The sequence below is a fragment of the Thermobia domestica genome, chromosome 13, assembly GCF_964235325.1.
Source record: "Thermobia domestica chromosome 13, izTheDome1.hap1.1, whole genome shotgun sequence".
Taxonomy (NCBI): Eukaryota; Metazoa; Arthropoda; class Insecta; order Zygentoma; family Lepismatidae; genus Thermobia; species Thermobia domestica.
In genome coordinates, this window is record NC_137466.1 from 61661714 (window position 1) to 61678836 (window position 17123).

General features: G+C 37.6%; 1 protein-coding gene across 3 annotated transcripts in view; it reads left to right on the forward strand.

Moving 5' to 3' along the window:
- Positions 1–3988: 3988 nt before the first annotated feature.
- YME1L (ATP-dependent zinc metalloprotease YME1L) overlaps positions 3989–17123 on the forward strand; it is a 76224-nt gene continuing 63089 nt past the window's right edge. For all 3 annotated transcript variants that reach the window (XM_081735792.1, XM_081735793.1, XM_081735794.1), the window contains exons 1-2: positions 3989–4175; positions 14842–14988. In XM_081735792.1, the coding sequence (XP_081591918.1) occupies positions 4146–4175; positions 14842–14988 (177 nt within the window). In that variant the 5' untranslated portion in view covers positions 3989–4145. The remainder of the gene's footprint in view (positions 4176–14841; positions 14989–17123) is intronic.

Below are 17123 nucleotides of genomic sequence, written 5' to 3' on the forward strand. Positions count from 1 at the left end.
CTTTGGTCCGTTTACCGCTCCCTTAAGTGTCCCTTATTACCTCACTTCTGGGATACATATTTCTTCTTCATGGGTATTCCAGTTTCATGCTCAATTAGTCCCGGGGAAGACTATGTTACCTCCCATTAGTTTTCCCCTTTCTTTCAAGATCCTACTCTCACTCTACTGGACTCTCCATTTTCTCTCCGTGAATTAACCATAGCCCTCTCTAAACCCAAAATCAACATCTCCTGGTCAGTGTGACAACCCAGCAAAAATATTTCATACTAACTTATGCACACAAGAAGTACTAGATCTGGGGGGAAAGTACTAAAATCTGGCTGCTCCCGTTTCACCCTATTTTTGTCATTTTACGATATCTTATTAGGTTTTCAGCAGCTCCCTTTTCCCTGTGGGTGGGGGAATGACCCCCACATTCTTGAAAGAATCCCCAACTTTATTTCTTTACAGTCAAATTTCCATGAAATAAGACATGTTATTTTCAGATATTTTCGTACTCCTATAGAGTTTTATAACTCTATGTTACTCCTCCGCTCTTCCCGGCCCAAGGACCATCTACAGATGGTATCTTCTGTTCCGTTTCTTTGTATTGTTGTTGCCGGCGACAACTTGCTTTTCAAGGTTGAAAATGGTGCTACATGGTTCATTTTCTTCCCCCACTCTAACACTTGCCCCAAAAGCATTTGCCGCGATTCATAGAGAAGCACTAGGTCTATCATCCCCTTTCTCGAGCTCTATGAATTATTAAGCGAGGAAGAACTAATCACTGATAGAATTTTTTCTCATTGGAGGAGGCGACCGGATGGCACCTATGTGCCCCTTCAGCTCTTGTAAATACAACTGTAACTGTTGAAAAACAGGCAGAAAAAACGACCAGGAACAATGAAATTTTCATACGTTACCAAATTTTCATGAGAATTTTTTTCTCTCCTAAATATTTGTAAGAAAAGAAGAGGATGAGAAAAGTACTAGATTTGTTGGTGAACGTACTAAAACACTAAATTATTATAAAAGGCACTAGATCTAGCACGAAAGTACTACCGGTGGTCATACTGCTCCTCGGTAAAGACGGCGTCTTGTTTAGCCAGCTTCAACACTTGCCTCCTTCCCTTATATCGTATCTTCTACACCTATACAATACCGTCTGCAACACTCAACATACGCCTCCCCTTTGGAAAGAATATGTTGTTCTTCCTATCTTAAAACCTAATAGCAAACCCACGGGGTAGCAAATCATTACCGCCCTATTGCCCTCTCTTCCTACTTTTGAAAATGTTTTTAGCATCTTCTCAAAAATCGTATACAATGATTTGTGGAACATCATTATCTTCTATCTCAACATCAATTTGGTTTTCGTGTGGGACAATGTACTTATGATTGTCTTAGTACTTCAGTTTCTGATATTTGGTTGGTCTTCATCAACGTAAATCTATGTACGCAGTGTTTTTGGATATCGAACGAGCTTATGACACTGTTTCTTTCTATTACATTTTAGACGAACTCTGGCAACGTGGTCTTCCTTCCAAAGTTATTGGTGTCATCCATAATTTACTCATTAATCGTACAGTCTATATTTGCATTGTTCACCACTATACTTCTTCCAGACTCACTTCTCAAGGCCTTCCCCAAGGTTCCCTTTTAGATCCCCTTTTATTCAATTTATATCTCGCTCGCCAAATACGTCAACTTGGTAACGCAGTTCGTGTTTTATGTCTTGCTGATGATATTGTCGTGTATACCCCGCCTCTTCCCCTTCCCTCGCCTCATATCTTCTTACTACTGCTCTCACATCCTTCGCACATTTGTGTGACAACTATATTTTTTCCGTTAACTGAAGCAAAACTTATCTTGTGGAATTTACTTGGAAACGTTCTTCCTCCCCTCCTGTCATCCTTGGTGTCTCCATACCTCAAGTCTCATCTGTTAAATATCTAGACATGTCTCTTTGCGTTGGACGTCTCACTCTGGATTCCTTCAAACTAAAACTGACCGCTATCTCCATCTCCGTACAATCAGTAGAACCCACTGGAGTGTTGACATTTGTCATCTTCTTATCTTATTCTTTCAATTTCTCCTCTCCATGATTACCTATGGCCTTTTCCTCCTTCCCTGAAACCCGTAAAATGTATTACTACAATTCAATCTCTTCAATACCCCACCCTTTGTCGTACACACTTACTTCCTCCCACTAACGCCGCCTCAGAACTTTTTACGGAAGCGCGAGTCTCTCCTCTTCAAATAATTCATCCCGTCATCGTCCCTATACTTCCTCCCTTCCCTTTCTCTATTATAGTTATACCACCCTCTCCCCTCTACTTCCTCTCCTTATGTTACAGTTTGTCTTGTTACGAATTCCAAATCCCTACTTTCCGCATTACAACTCAACCCTTAACTCATAAAACTGATCGCAATATTTTGGAGATTAAATCATTAGTAGCACAACGTACTTCTCATGGCTTTTCTACTTCCTTTTTCTTAGAAAAGAGTCACGTAGGTGTCGTTGGCAATGAGTTAGCAGACCGAAATGTACGTGTCGGCAGTTTGTTTGGTGTCCCGGTTTCCCTCAAACTGTCTCCTTCTGCTTACCATCCCCATTCCCTCTCCCGTCATTTCCAGCGTTGGGAACATTATAACTCTCAAAGTCCTACAGCTACTTGGTACTGGCTCCACCCCTTTCCTCTTACTTCCTCTCCTTGGTTTCTTTCCATCTTTCTCTCTCTACATTTCAAATCCGTTTATTACTTAAACTTTGCCTTCATGTCGCACCCTCTCCAGTTCGATTTTACAGCCTCCATCAACGTTTCTCTCTCTGCTGTGATTGTGGAGCTGACCTCGGTACAGGTATCCCCATTACTCCCTTTATCGTTCCCAGTTATATGCTTTCTTGTATGAAACTTAAGGACATGGTCCTTTCAACTTGGATTCCAATCTTTTCACGGCTCCGATTTCTCTCCTTAATTTTTTTCTCTTTTATCTTACTACAAATTGCATGTTTTCCTGAATTTCATAGTTCTCTTTTTTGTATGATGCTTTGCTCTTAATTTTCTCAGAGTTTATCTCCTACCCAATTTGATCTTTCTTCTACCTTGTTGCTACTTCAGTCAGACATTGTCGTGGCTGTTGTTGAGTGGTGAAGTGACGAGGCTTGAGCCCTTACGTTCCATGTTTATTGCTGCATGGCTTGTTTGTGAATGGCGTAACAGCTCTTCGGAGTCACAACTGTCGCTGGCTCCGTGCTACTCCTCTGGGATGTTCAGAAGCGAGGCATCCTATACAAATGTCTTCTTGGTTCTTTGGTGGCGATGTCCTCAATATGTGGGTATGCAGAACTTCTGACCTGGCGCTAGAAGGAAGCTAATTGTTGTTGTCGGCCCTCATTCAGCGTCGCCAGGTTGAGATCTTCATGAAGTTGAGCCACCCTGGTGTTCCATGAGTATCCTGTGATTGCTCTCACAGCTTTGTTCTAAACCACTTGCAGCTGGCGGAGATGTGTGTGTGTGGTACGTGGCCCCAGGCTTGGTAGGCGTACAGCAGTACCGATCTGACGCACAGCTTGTAGACGTGAAGCTTGTTTTCGTGGGTGATTTCGGGTTCAGAAAGAGGAGAAGGAGGGCTCGGAAGCGTTGTGTTGCCTTCTTCGCAGTCGTGGAGAGGTGGGATATGAAGGAAAGCTTCTTGTCGAGGATAACTCGAGGTACTTTGCTTGGGGACTGAGTGGGAGGTTGGTTCCTTATAGGGAGAAGTGGATTGGTCTCTGCTTCCTGTTTTTTGTAAAGTCCACCAGGGTGGTCTTGGTGGGATTTACCTTGATGCGCCAATTCCGTGTCCAGTTTTCCAACATGTGTGTGTATCGCTGCAAATAGACTTCTGCATACCGGTGATTCAGATGGCTGGCAAACTGTGCGGTGTCATCAGCATAGTAAATTGCCATTAGGTTATGTTCATGACAGTGGCAACCTTACACCGTTGTTTCCGGCGCGTAGCAGAAGAAGAAGAAGAAGAGCAGAGAGACAGGCAGATGTATGGGCGAGCAGGAATGGAGATAGGAAGTTGGTGTCTTATAAGTGTTTAAAGAAGAAATCCATGTTTATGAAGCTGTTTATTAAACGTTTCTGTTTAACTAATTCGTGAAGAAAAACTAATCAATGTTTTCATTGAATCAAAGTCAAAATCAGGTATTTATCAACCCTACAATTTTCGGTGTTTGGGGTGACGTAAGTTACAAATGGAAGTGTTGTAAGAGAAATAATTGTAATATATTATAGAATAGTTATTATCTTTTAGGTAAATTTTTGTTATTTTCCATGTGAGAGTGGGTGAAAAGTTAATTGCATGAGTAGACATAGCGAGTTTTCTGAAGTTAAATATGTGCTTCAGATATTCCAGACTGAATGGATTGGACCAGTCAAAACATTAGAAAGTGTAAAACATATTTTTACTTCTAGAAATGTGATGTTTTAAAGGTTAGGCAATTGAGTCTGTGTACTGTTAGAAGATTTCGTCGGGCTGAAGAAATATATTCTTTAAATCACTTTTTGCTTTGAATGTTACTGTTATATTCTACATTTCCCGTGGCAAGTTTACTTTTGGCACACTACTCTAAATAATTGTTGAAAAATTATACGGTAATTCTTTCATTAATTTCCTCCTCATTGTCTCCTAAATGATATGCGCTGGGGGACACGAAAATATCTCATTTGACGTAGATAAATTTCAACGGAGACATCGGAAGTAATTGTTGAAAAATTACAATTTTTCCGATTATAAGACGATTTTGGTATAAATACGACGTCTGAATGTGTAGCATAAAAATTTCTTTGTAAAAACAAACCAACCTGTGCTAAGTGGCCACTAAAACAGTCAGAAAAGGGCTGCGGGAGGATGCATTCGAAGGGAGCAGCCGCATCGACGACGGTGGGTATACACGTAACCGACAATAGCGAAAAGAAATCGATTTTTGGAAGTGATGCGGGTTTCAGTGGCACATGTCTTTTCATGCAGGGTATTGAATTTTACCTGTAAATTTTCGAAAATGTGTGCCAAAAGTAAACCAGCATCTTACTTTCTTTATACATACCAAAGTTTGATAATGCGAGTGCATATTTAATATATTAAAATCTGGTTGTGTCGTTAAGCCCCGCGACGACACAGTAACTGGAAATTGCAAATTATACCGGGAAGAATTGGTAAGTATTGTTGTTAAAGAGTGTGATGTGAAGTTGTTCAACTATCGGCAGATATTCACACTGAAGTGCACGGGAGCCTCATCATACATGTACCACATGTTGCGGCTAACCGCTAGGAAAACCTTTTCCAGTATTTCGGGGAATGTTGTTACCATGGTTGGCTGGCTTAAACCAGCTAGTTTTTTCTAAAGAACCAACTGGTTTAAACCAAAAATCGAAAAATGTTCGTAACAGTGTAAGTGTTCGTAAAATCTTGATGTACACACATTTGTGGGTTATCACGTTTCTCTCCCGTAGATTATTTGTATCATATTCAGACCTAAATTCCCCATTCATTACTCAAAGAGATTATGCCAGAAAAGCAATGGTTTGTTATTATTGTTACCGGTATGCAATTGCAATCAAAGAAAAATTATAATTTAATAATGTTTACAATTGATAAAATACATCGAAATACGGTACTTTTGGGGGGAGGAGACATACAAACCTCACGAGAGGCATTTATTGAAATCAGAAGTATATTTGTATGTACCGTACTTATGTATAAATGGATCAGAGCCAAAGTGACTCAGATAATTCGTATCTTTATTCAGTTTTCTTACTGATATGCAAATTAAATTGTTGTATTTCTTTAACTTGGACTAATAAAAGTCGTAGTGAGCTAACTTGGAGTAAATTAGTTCTTCTGTACTCTGCAGTATTTTGAAATTGTCCATATGTAATTCTGTATAATGGTTTCACTTATGCAACTCTTTATCTTTTTGTTTTTCTGAAATGTCTTTTGACAATTATATTAACAAGTATATATGTAAAGATCAGTACAACGTGTTTTTATCAGGAGTCCTTCGTGAGTGAGTCAGCAGACGTACCGCATTTCTGAATAATTAGTCCCGGTTTCGAGTTCAAATGAAGGACAATTTCTCTCGAACGTAAGCCGAGAAGCGTTTTATATTGTGACTCCTTCCAGCGTAACCCGGTTGTTGCATAATAACACCAAGGCGAAACAAATTTATTTCTTGCTATATGTGATATAAATATATAGAGCAAATTATTTAAACAAAAAAAAAGTTTAAACCAAAAATCCGTTTTTTTTTTTTTTTTTTTTTTTTTCAATAAAAACCATGGTTTTTGCCAACCCTGGTTGTTACGACATTTTATTAACTTTATAGAATTTTAACAATGTATACTGTAGGAAAGTCAAATACTGTGCTCCATTCAATCTTCGGAGTAACATGTATGGACAATACCACACCGTACGTTTAGTCCAAATTGATGTTGATGAATGACAATCGTACCATGTGGATGTGAATCTGCCAATGTGTGATACCATCCCTTTTAAATTTGACCTTGTCAGTGAACAGTACTAATGCCCGAAAGAGCATGATGGTAGTAGTCTGTTCAATGAATCACTGGCAGAATGCTTCACCTGGTTGGAAAACCGCTGGTGTCAATACTTGTACAGGTGGTGTGGGTACAGGTACAGGTATAAGGGTGCTGACTTACAGTGTAAAGAATCGTTCGATATTGTCTATATTCAAAATGTGAAATATGAAGAAGAGCGGCAAAATCCTATAATAATTTAATCTGAACATACATGTATCTGTGGAGGTGGGGCTAGAGTAGCAGAGCGTTTGTCTATAGATTAAACTGTTTTAACTTCATGACAAGGAATCTATCTGCCAGGCTTGATTTTATTGCCATTATGTTGGGCAATGGCAGTAAATATCGAACGCATTGTTCATTTCGTTACAAAATAAGGATACCGTAGACGTTGCACACTATCTGAAATTTGTAAACACGCCCTTCGAAACTTCGTCTTATGCATATCGTTAGGTCGATACATTTCGATATTAGCGAACGCCGGAAAGTTTCGTTGTGTTGATGGTTTTAACGGAAGAAATTACTACTTTTTTAGAGAAATTACTTTTTTTTTTTTTTTTTTTTGTAAGACAAGCCCCGCAGTAATCTTTATTCCCCTCTGTAATAGTTCTCATGATACGATATATAATTATTTGTTATAACGTTATTTTTTAGCTGTCATCCTATTTACGCGAAAAGAAAATATTATTCGATATTCGAGACCCATTTCATAATATCGAAATGCCGTTCGATAAAAGAGGGTCCTTTTAGGGAAAGGTGTTCTTTTGTACCGAACATTATTGTAAATGAAAGGCGATTGGTAATTTAAATATTAACTAAGTTGTTGATTTCTTTTGCACTGAATTTTAAGGCATTCACCTTGTATCTGATAGTTCATGGATTCAAACTATTATAAAAAATATTTAGATTTATCTTTTTAGTAATGTTTCATCATAGAGAGCCTATCTAATCGAGATCTTACGTCATGCTGATCGCATTTCAATTTTCTCTCCGGACTGTCTTCTTCTGATTAACTTAACATAATAGAAGTTAATCATAAAAAGATCTTTTTTTATTATTTTATTTATTTATTTATTTTTACACTTTTGTTTGGGTTTCCTTAATTACTGGTCAGAACTTGACAATGAGGAAAATTAAGAACCCCAACAAGGAAGGTGTTCCCAAAACCAGAACCAAACCTGTAAAAAATGGGAAAAAAAATCGTTATCTGCCTTAACTGAAGTTGTTCGGCAGGTGAGGTCCGGTGTGATGTCCCAAAGGCAGGCATCGAAAACATTCCAGGTTCCTTTAACAACTTTAAATGATAAATTATCTGGACGTCAGAAGATTAAGGTTGTTCTTGGCCAGAAGCCATTCCTGAGCCCACAAGAAGAGGAGAAAATTTCTGAATGAGTGATGAACATGGCAAAGAGAGGATTTCTGTTGAAGAAAGGTATTTTACTGGACACTGTTCAGCAAATTGTACAGTCCTCAGGAAGAAACACACCGTTCAAGCATGGAAGACCAGGGAGAACTTGGTTCAGGTGTTTTATGGGACGACACCGTGCTTGTCTCAGAAGAAGGCTGAAACTATTAGCAAGGGCAGGGCTGCGGTTTCGGAAGAAAGAATACGCGGCTGATTTGCTGAACTTTCGAGGTGTCTTGAATCTGAGGGATTAAATGCAATTATGGAAGACCCAAGAATAATCTTCAACACAGACGAAACAAACTTTCTGTTCCACAAGGTTTCAGGAAAGTACCTTGGTATAAGAGGAGAAGCATCTTACAGCAGCATCCAAAGAAAAAGAGGGCATAACAGTACTCGGCAATTTCTGTGCTGATGGGCATTGCGCCCCAACCATGATCGTCTGTGCTGAAATCGTAGCAAAATACGACTTCAGCAACATATCAAGAATAGTGTACCTGATCCTTGGATCTACAAGAAAACAGAAACTGGCTGGATGAGTTACCTCCAACAGTTTAGGTCGTGGCTAGAGACTGAGAAAATCATACTTCCTGTTCTCTTCCCTGATGGGCACAAGAGTCATCACTTCAAGTCAGTGAAGTCATGGAATATTGTTGTATTGTCTTTTCTCCAACGCCACTCATATTCTGCAATCAGCAGACATAGGCGTATTTTATTTTCATCGTTAAAACGAGCATGGAAAATGCTTTTAAGGACGAGAAAATCCGAGCTCTCGAAGCATCGGTAACGAAGGTAAATTTTGCATCCCTGTTGAAGAAGATTTTGGATGATGATATCAAACCAGAAATTGTGAAAAGTGCGTTTCGTAAGTGTGGTCTTTATCCATGAAGTCCTGCTGCTGTGGACTATAGCAAGTGTGTTGCCGATACGTCAGTGGAAAAACCACAGCAAGAGAGTGATCAGAGTACCCCTTCATCTTTTAAAAAACTGTTCCCTACTTCTTATCAGAAACTGAAGTTGTGCTTGATGGTCTGGAAGAATTCCTGCCTCCTCGTATTCTTACTATGTTCCGAGATAAAGAGGAACAGAGTGTTGGTGACCGAGATGTGTATGCTTATTGGAAAAGTTTTAAAACCCAGTACAGTGCGACACATGAAACAAAATTGGCTAATCAAAACGAAACAAGTGGTTCAAGCTCAGAAGAAAAATCGAGGAGCAAGACAGTGATAATAATGAATTCACATGGAATAATGAAAGTTTAAAGGTGTAGGCCTCTTCAACCAAGAAGGATCTTCTAGGTGTCGTCATTCCGAAAGGAGGGATAAAAATTCACAATCCAAAATTATTACCTCAAAATGAATTAGCATGCTTGCCTTCCTCAAGTAGTACTGTTGATTCTTTCTAAGAATTTCTCAAAATTCCTGAAGCCCCGGTAAAACCTAATCAATTTATGTTGAAGAAAACGTATGTAACATCTTCCGAGGAATACCGGAAACAACTGAAGAAGAAAGGCAGCAGAAAGGAGTAACGTAAGACATGCTCCTCTCTGTGTTTAAAATGGTGATACGAAACAAATATGTTGTAGCTTATAACATTTTAAAATGTATTTCTCTTTGCATCTGCTTAGTTTATATTTTAGAATTATTGCATTGTGTTTCCAGTGTTACTACCGGTATATCTATATAACCCTTAAGGTGAACATGTTTAAAAATAAAATATTCTCTTCGATATTGAAACCTCGCTGTTCACTATATAAAACATCTTGTTTGATAATTAAAATCTCATTGATTGATAAAACCTGTTCGGTACAAGAAGTAATAAAACTTTGCTATTTAAATGGACCTTGAACTTCAAAATTGTTGATTATAATTGTCATAATCGGCTGGTTCAACCAATAAATATGAGCCTTAAACGTTTATCACTCTTACAGGGGCCTGTTCCTCACTGATAGAAAATATTGATTAAATATTCATATGAATGCCCGTAAGTGTTCGATATATAGTGCCATAACCCTAGTTTCACTATATTTTAAATTTTAATAAGTCATTTACTTTACAAACATAAGAATTAAGGATTATTTTGGAATGTTACCTTCGGGATGTGTGATTTTAAGATAGATTGATTCTTTTACATGAAAATTAAATGAAACTAATTTACATATACTGAACATAGTATACTAAGAAGTTAATTGTATTGATTTTAATCTTATTTTAGAAATCAGCTTCAACATTGGAAATTAGAATATTTTAACCTTTTGACAGGGCCCTAACCGGTATAGTTGACAATTATCATACATTTCATAATATACTGTAATTTTTTTTCTAATCTATTGTAATTAATAAAGGTAACCAAGAAAGTTCCGTCGCTTTTTGTGGAAGTCTGTGTTCAATAGGCCCTCACACCCTGAGTTGAATGCGAATGGAGATACGGCAAAGGCCAGTTGTTGGTGTGGGTATATCCAGCATACTACTTGGTTGTGACAGTTCAGTTACACCGTGAACTTGTGTTAGAACGGAGTGAACATGGGAACTCCACAGAGCGTCATAAGGGCGTGTATGCTATACTAGTTCAAACTGGGGTCAAACGCCACTGCAGCGGGGCTGTAGATATGTCAGGCCTTTAGTGAGGGTGTCGGGACTACGCGGACAGTGCAGCGGTGGCTTAACAAGTTTAAGGACGGTGACGAAATACTTCAAGCACCGTGCCGGAAGACCAACACATGTGCAAAATGAAGATCTTCAGGCAGCAGTTGAGGCGAACAGTGGCCAGACATTTGAGGAACTGGAACTGCAATTCAGTGTGAGTAAACAAACCATTCGGCAGCACTTCCATCAATTTGGGAAGCACAACAAATTGGGTCGATGGGTCCCATATGATGTGATTCCGGGCCAAAAGTCAGCACGAGCAGACACCTGTTGTCTGTCTTGTCTGAGGAAGGAGCCATTTCTGGACAGGATGTTGACATGTGATGAGAAGTGGGTTCCGTATAAGCTCCACGGTGCCGTCATCATTGGTTAGCCTCCTATGAACCGGATCTAAAACAGCCAAAATCAGCACTGCATCAGAAGAACGTTCTCCTGTGTATTTGGTGGACTGCTCGCGGCATCGTTCATCGGGAACTAGTACCACCTGGTTAGAGCATCAATGTAGCTGTATACTGTCAGCAATTGAGCCGTGTTCAAGAACAACTCAAAACTGTGGAGCCAGTACTTCTGAATTGCAAAGGCGTCCCCCTGCTACTGGACAACGCTAAACCCCATGTGGCTAGGATGACCCGGAACACCATTCTGCACCTTGGATCGGAAACACTATTGCATCCGCCATATTCCCCGGATATTGCACCATCAGATTATCAACTGCTCCATTCCTTGGACAATCACCTTAGAGGACGCCAGTTCAATTCCCTAGTAGAGGTGCAAAATGCACTTGATACATTCTTCGCTTGACGGCCCACCAAGTTCTATCGGGATGGAATCCATGGCCTTCCAGAACGTTGGCAGAAGGTCACCAATGCTGGTGGGGACTATTTTTGATCTTCCAGGTACATCTTAGATAACATATCGATGTTCGAAGGTGGTGGGTGAAAAAGTGACAAAACTTTCTTGGTTATTTTTATAATTGTATGTAAGTTTTTACAAAGTGTTGTATTTTTGCCTAAGTGTTGTTCACAGCATTGAAAGTAAAGTTCTGTTATTTTAGATACTTTTAATAGTAGAAAATTCAATAAATTCTTTAAGCTTTACGTCCCATGTTATCCCGGCTATTCTAAAGGAGACGCTGATGGTGAGAAATGGTAGAATGAAGAAAGTGGAAGGAAACGGGAGAACCCCGAAAAAACACACGCACACACTGTTTGTCCACCACAAAGCTCACTTGGCACGAGTTGGGATCGAACCAATGACCCATGCATCAGAGGTGAACGCTCTACCACTGAGCCATCGCGCGTCCCCCTTTTATTAATAGAAAACATTGATAAAATTCCAAAGTTGAAGGGAGGGGGAGTGTATGAGTAAGTAAGTACACTAATTTTGTCAAGCAGACACACCTTGTTCAGATTGCGTTAGACGCGAATATACGGAGCACATTAGTCTTGAATAGTATTTAATAACTTTTTCCCAGGTACGAAGGAGAAATTAAACCAAGATGATGTGTCTGAGTGAAGTGATTCCATTTTAAATCGTCCAGGGTGATGTAAGTTTTCGAAAACTGTGGTGATATGGGAAAAATTGTGCTTCATGTGATGTTTACAATCACTAATGAATACCAAATATCAGATAAAAAGCACGTAGTGTCATTTGGAAACAAACAAAAGTTCTACCAAGTTGGCAACACTGCCAACCGAATTGCAACGCGCGTAAAAATTATCATATTGATATAAATCAACTTTCTAAACTTCATCACAACTTTAACACATAGTTCTGATTTAACGCAAAATTTATATTTTATTTTCCACTGTCGTGACCTGATTTTGGGTCCAGAGTTGGAAACCTTGTAACTCGAAAACGAAGCGAATTCGACTCATGTGTATAGGAATTCGTCTACTGGATTTGATATCAGGATTCATCTCTCAAAATTTTCATACCTCCTTTCAAATCGCCTTGTGTATAGGACCTAAATGCCCATAGGAAATATTTACATTTCAAGTACAAAAATCGAAATTTCAATAATTGCAAATGTCAGGGGCTGCAGCCGCATGAACGGTTAACGGATATTAAATACTTAGGTACTTCTGCAATAGTTGTAAAGAAATCAGATTTTTAAAAAGTGGTGTTTTTGAGAAAATGGCGTCCAAACATGGTGTCTTAATGAAATTTTTAGCTTTTCATCATGCTATAACGTGGGATGTAATAATCAGAAACGTAAGTCCTTTACATTTTCAAGAGACTTTATGGAGTAGATTTCGATGCTAGAAGCAGATGGTTGATTTTGCTCGTGAGGAAGAAAAAAAATGTTTGAACCTAGCAAAACTTTCACCAAAGTTAGCAACATTGTGAGTGAATTGCGCGATTCCTATTTTACCAATAGACGAATTTTGGCCCTCCACCGAAACATACAACTTTATACATTGCGACTATGTTACTAAGTACACTCGTTTCTCTACAATAAAATTTTTAAATTGACGTGTTTTCCAGTTTTTCGAGCAATCCGAGAGGAGGGCAGCCACTTTGGAAGGCTGTATATCAAAGGAGAAATTTTTTTTCAGCAAAAAGAAAAAGTATGGGTCTAAAAATATTGCATGTAGATCCCATATAAAAAATAAATAAATAAATAAATGAAATCTGAGACTATGATGGGGACCAATTGTGGTTTGCCTGGACGATTTGAAATGGAATCGGTCAGTGGGTTGAGAGTCAGTAAGTTCCGAGAAAGAAGAAGACAATTATTTAAATAATTACCAATTTGTAGTTTACTTACTGTTTTGAATAAACAATTTAGATTTGTTATTAATCTTATCAATAGAGACATTGTGTCCAAGATCATTATCGCGCTTGCCTCTGGCGCTGTAATAGCATATCCTGTTTTCAGGTTTTACGTACGTAGGTTTCAGGGGTTCAACAACAACAAAAAGATTTATTTATTTATTTATTTATTCATTTAATCAATAAGTAACAAATTAATTACATATAATTTATAAGAAACCAAATAAGATTACTCGAAATATAATAAAGATTGTCAATATCTGGTTACTAACCAGAAATTCAGTAAACCAAAGAAAAACTTCGTAATGAAAACAAGATTCACGACTATAGTTAATTGAGGAGAGAGTTGATTTTAACATTTTTTACAGCAAGTTAAGGTTAATTCAGGTCAAGAAATTATTGGAAGGTTTATGGTTTGAAACTGAAAAGACTAACAAAATACAAATCGGTATTTTCAAATAAGTGAGAAATTGAAAGTAATAATAATCTTATAAGTTTATATTCACAACAGTAACTTTACAGATATTTTTCAATTACGGTCACAATTCTACATCATAAGTGGTTACAAAAGAAGTTATAGTGCAAAATATTTGCAGCAGTAGAATATTCAATAGAAAGAGTCGTTCGAGCACATTAACAAGAGTTTAAACCCCATAATTTGTCATATAGACATTAAAAAAAATCCGTGTGTTTCTCAGAGGTATGGATGAAGACAACAGAGATTACTCAGGGTGTCTATCGGTCACGAAATCAGAAAACAGTCATGAAAGTCACGAAATTTAGCTTTTGGGTCACGATTTTTTTTTTAAACTACAAATATAAGTACAGATTGGAAAATTTTGTTCTATAAAACGTCAAAATTCACCACCAAAAATGTCTATGGTCGACTTTAGACGCTACCAAATCTCAAGCAAAGTACATTTCTATCGCATGGATGAAAATTCGGCCTAATTCGCACACAAATTCACTCTTGAAAATGTTAGGCAATTTTATGATTTGGTAAAGAAAAGGTCACGAAATTTCATTTTGGAATTTTAGTAGACACCCTGTTACTGAAACAGTTTAGTACAATTCAAATATTTTTGGACGCCGTAAGTTGTATTTTTGATGAAATTTACAAATATGGTCAAATCATACTAAACATCTGACCTTATTTATTTACCATCTGCAGTATCTGCACGACTGTCTAACTGAGCCTTAACATATTTAATTTTATTTATTTATGTGTAGATCGTTCGTTATCGAGCAGATGTAGACTAATCATTGAAGTTAATGGCTCTCAGTCTGGAAGGGTTGGGAGGATGAACCTGTAGCCGGAAATTATGTTCATCTTGTATATGATAGTCATCAGCATTTTATTTAGTATTTCGTAGAAGTAAGTAATGGTTTTCAGTATAAAAATGTGTAAGATTGTTCATATATATATATATATATGTTGGTTTCTTTTCAGGTGTTATATCACCTCTCGCAGTTCACTTTTGCAGTCAGCCCCAGACGGTCAACATTAGCGCCTTTAGCTCTCGGGGGAAAGCAGCAGCAGCTATGTAAAAATTCGGATGTAAAGGATGATGTCCTCTGCCCAGACAGCTTCATGGAGGTGAGGTTAATTTATTTACTGGTTTAGTTTAGTGCAGTCCGGTTTTTGAAGAATGAAACTGAATATAAAATTTGATTTTATATTTAAAAGAAAAAAATAAAACACGTTAACTTAACCTAAGTTAGTGTACAATTTCCATAATGCATTATTATTATTTATTGCTAGAAACTGTAGGAATAGATCATTTATTTACAAAATGTGAATAAGTATAAATGCCTCTTGATCTTTTAAATGACGTTTTCTTTACTGCTTTACTCAACTTTAAGCATATTTTAACAAACGTCAGTTTCCCTCATACTCATCCACTGATGTTATTGCTAAGTAAATTATAGCTGTCTCTTTCGTGTACAATATTAGCAGATGAGCACCTTTGTGGTTGATACAGTAGATAAAAATGTTTATAAGAATCGAGGTTGAACTATTTATTTCAACTTCCCATCTTTCTCGAATCGGTAAGAAAACCCGGATAATTTCACTGCGGGAGAAAACCATCTTGAATCTTATTTTACTCTTTAAAAAGTGCGAGTAAAAAGAGACGTCTGGAAATCCTGCACATAGTTGAAGACGGAAATGATGGTTGAATAGCGAGCTTTGGTCCGCTGATGAAGGAAAGTTGTGTTGCTTTTCGAAATATTTAGAAGCAGCTATGAACTTGGAAGTTATGTTAGTTTAAATAAGTGATCTTTATGCTCTATAAGTGAACCCTACTTAGTGCCTTCGGTTTATTGGTTTTCTAAGGAACCATGTTAATCGTGTATCTTAAATAAAAAAGGTTTGGTACTAAAGTTTCTAGATAGGCTTAAAAAATTGTTTTGCCCTCCAAAGTACGTCCGTATTAACATTAATACATTTGGCAAATCTTCCATGCAAAGCACGTTCTGAATTCTTTTCATTATTTTCTTTTTTATATATTTTTCAGCTTTGGAAATAATACGAAGTCTGTACTGATCCGATTCGGTGAAAATGGGATGAAGATATTGTGCAGGATTTACTTGTTACAGGTTTCATCATCACTTACACAAAGATGTGAAGCTTAATCATTTCCTATACTAGAGATAAAACGTTGAATGCTTTTCAAAACGTGAATTGTACTTGTCTTGCAATTCATAGTACGATTGAACTCAGAACGTAGTTTCAGAAGCACTTTTTGTTAATTGAGCACTTCGCACAGATACTTTTTTGGGGCAGGAGTTCGGGTCTATGGGGAGGGGGGAGACCAAGGGCGACAACCCTGTATCACCAAATCTTACCGATTTTTGTAAGTTGACCTTTTTGCTTCTGGTGCTGGCAAAAATCAGACAGTAAGGAAAGACAAATATCCCTTTCACAGATCATCAATCTGTATTTGATGTAATGACTTCTATTCTCTCTTCTTCTACAACTCTGAACATTTCATGTCTTTCGGTGATTTTTTTTTTTCTATGCCGGAAGCGTGTATACTATTCGAAGACACTTGATCTTGACATTGTTTAATTTTCGTACACAATTTGTGGAATTTTACTTGTTTCTATTGTAGTTTTCTCCAATTAATATCAAAACTTAATTTTCACTCATTGTTTCATTGTTCAGATTGGATTCTTAGCCCAGATCAGACCCTGCGTCAGATCTCGTATAAAAGACAAAGGAGTTCCATTCTAGGCAGATAAAAATAAAAGGCTTTTGTAAAGAAATGCATAATGTCTATTGAGAACACAAACATATCACACAGAGGGCTCTAAATATACAGTTAGGTTTGAAGCATCGATCAGTTTGTTAATGGAGAAAATAAAATAAAATAAAACTACATAAAAAGATGCAATACAAGGGCCACTATTTATATTTTGAGCTTTGGCAACATAGGCGCTATTTTTTGTTTGCATAGAAACATTTGACATTGTTAACCATAACGTATTTCAAATGTTTATTTGTCAGTAGCTTTATTTGTGTTTACATTGACTTGGAAAATTGCGTGACAACAGAAAAATGGAATTTACTCATGAAAATTTTCGTGCGATGATTTATTACGATTTTCGACGTGGATTATGAAGACGCGAGTGCATCGATCAACTTACTTCCACATTTGGCGATGAAGCCCATCCTTTGCCACTGTGAAACGCTGGTATAACGGTTTTGCTCGTGGCTGCCATTCGCTTACT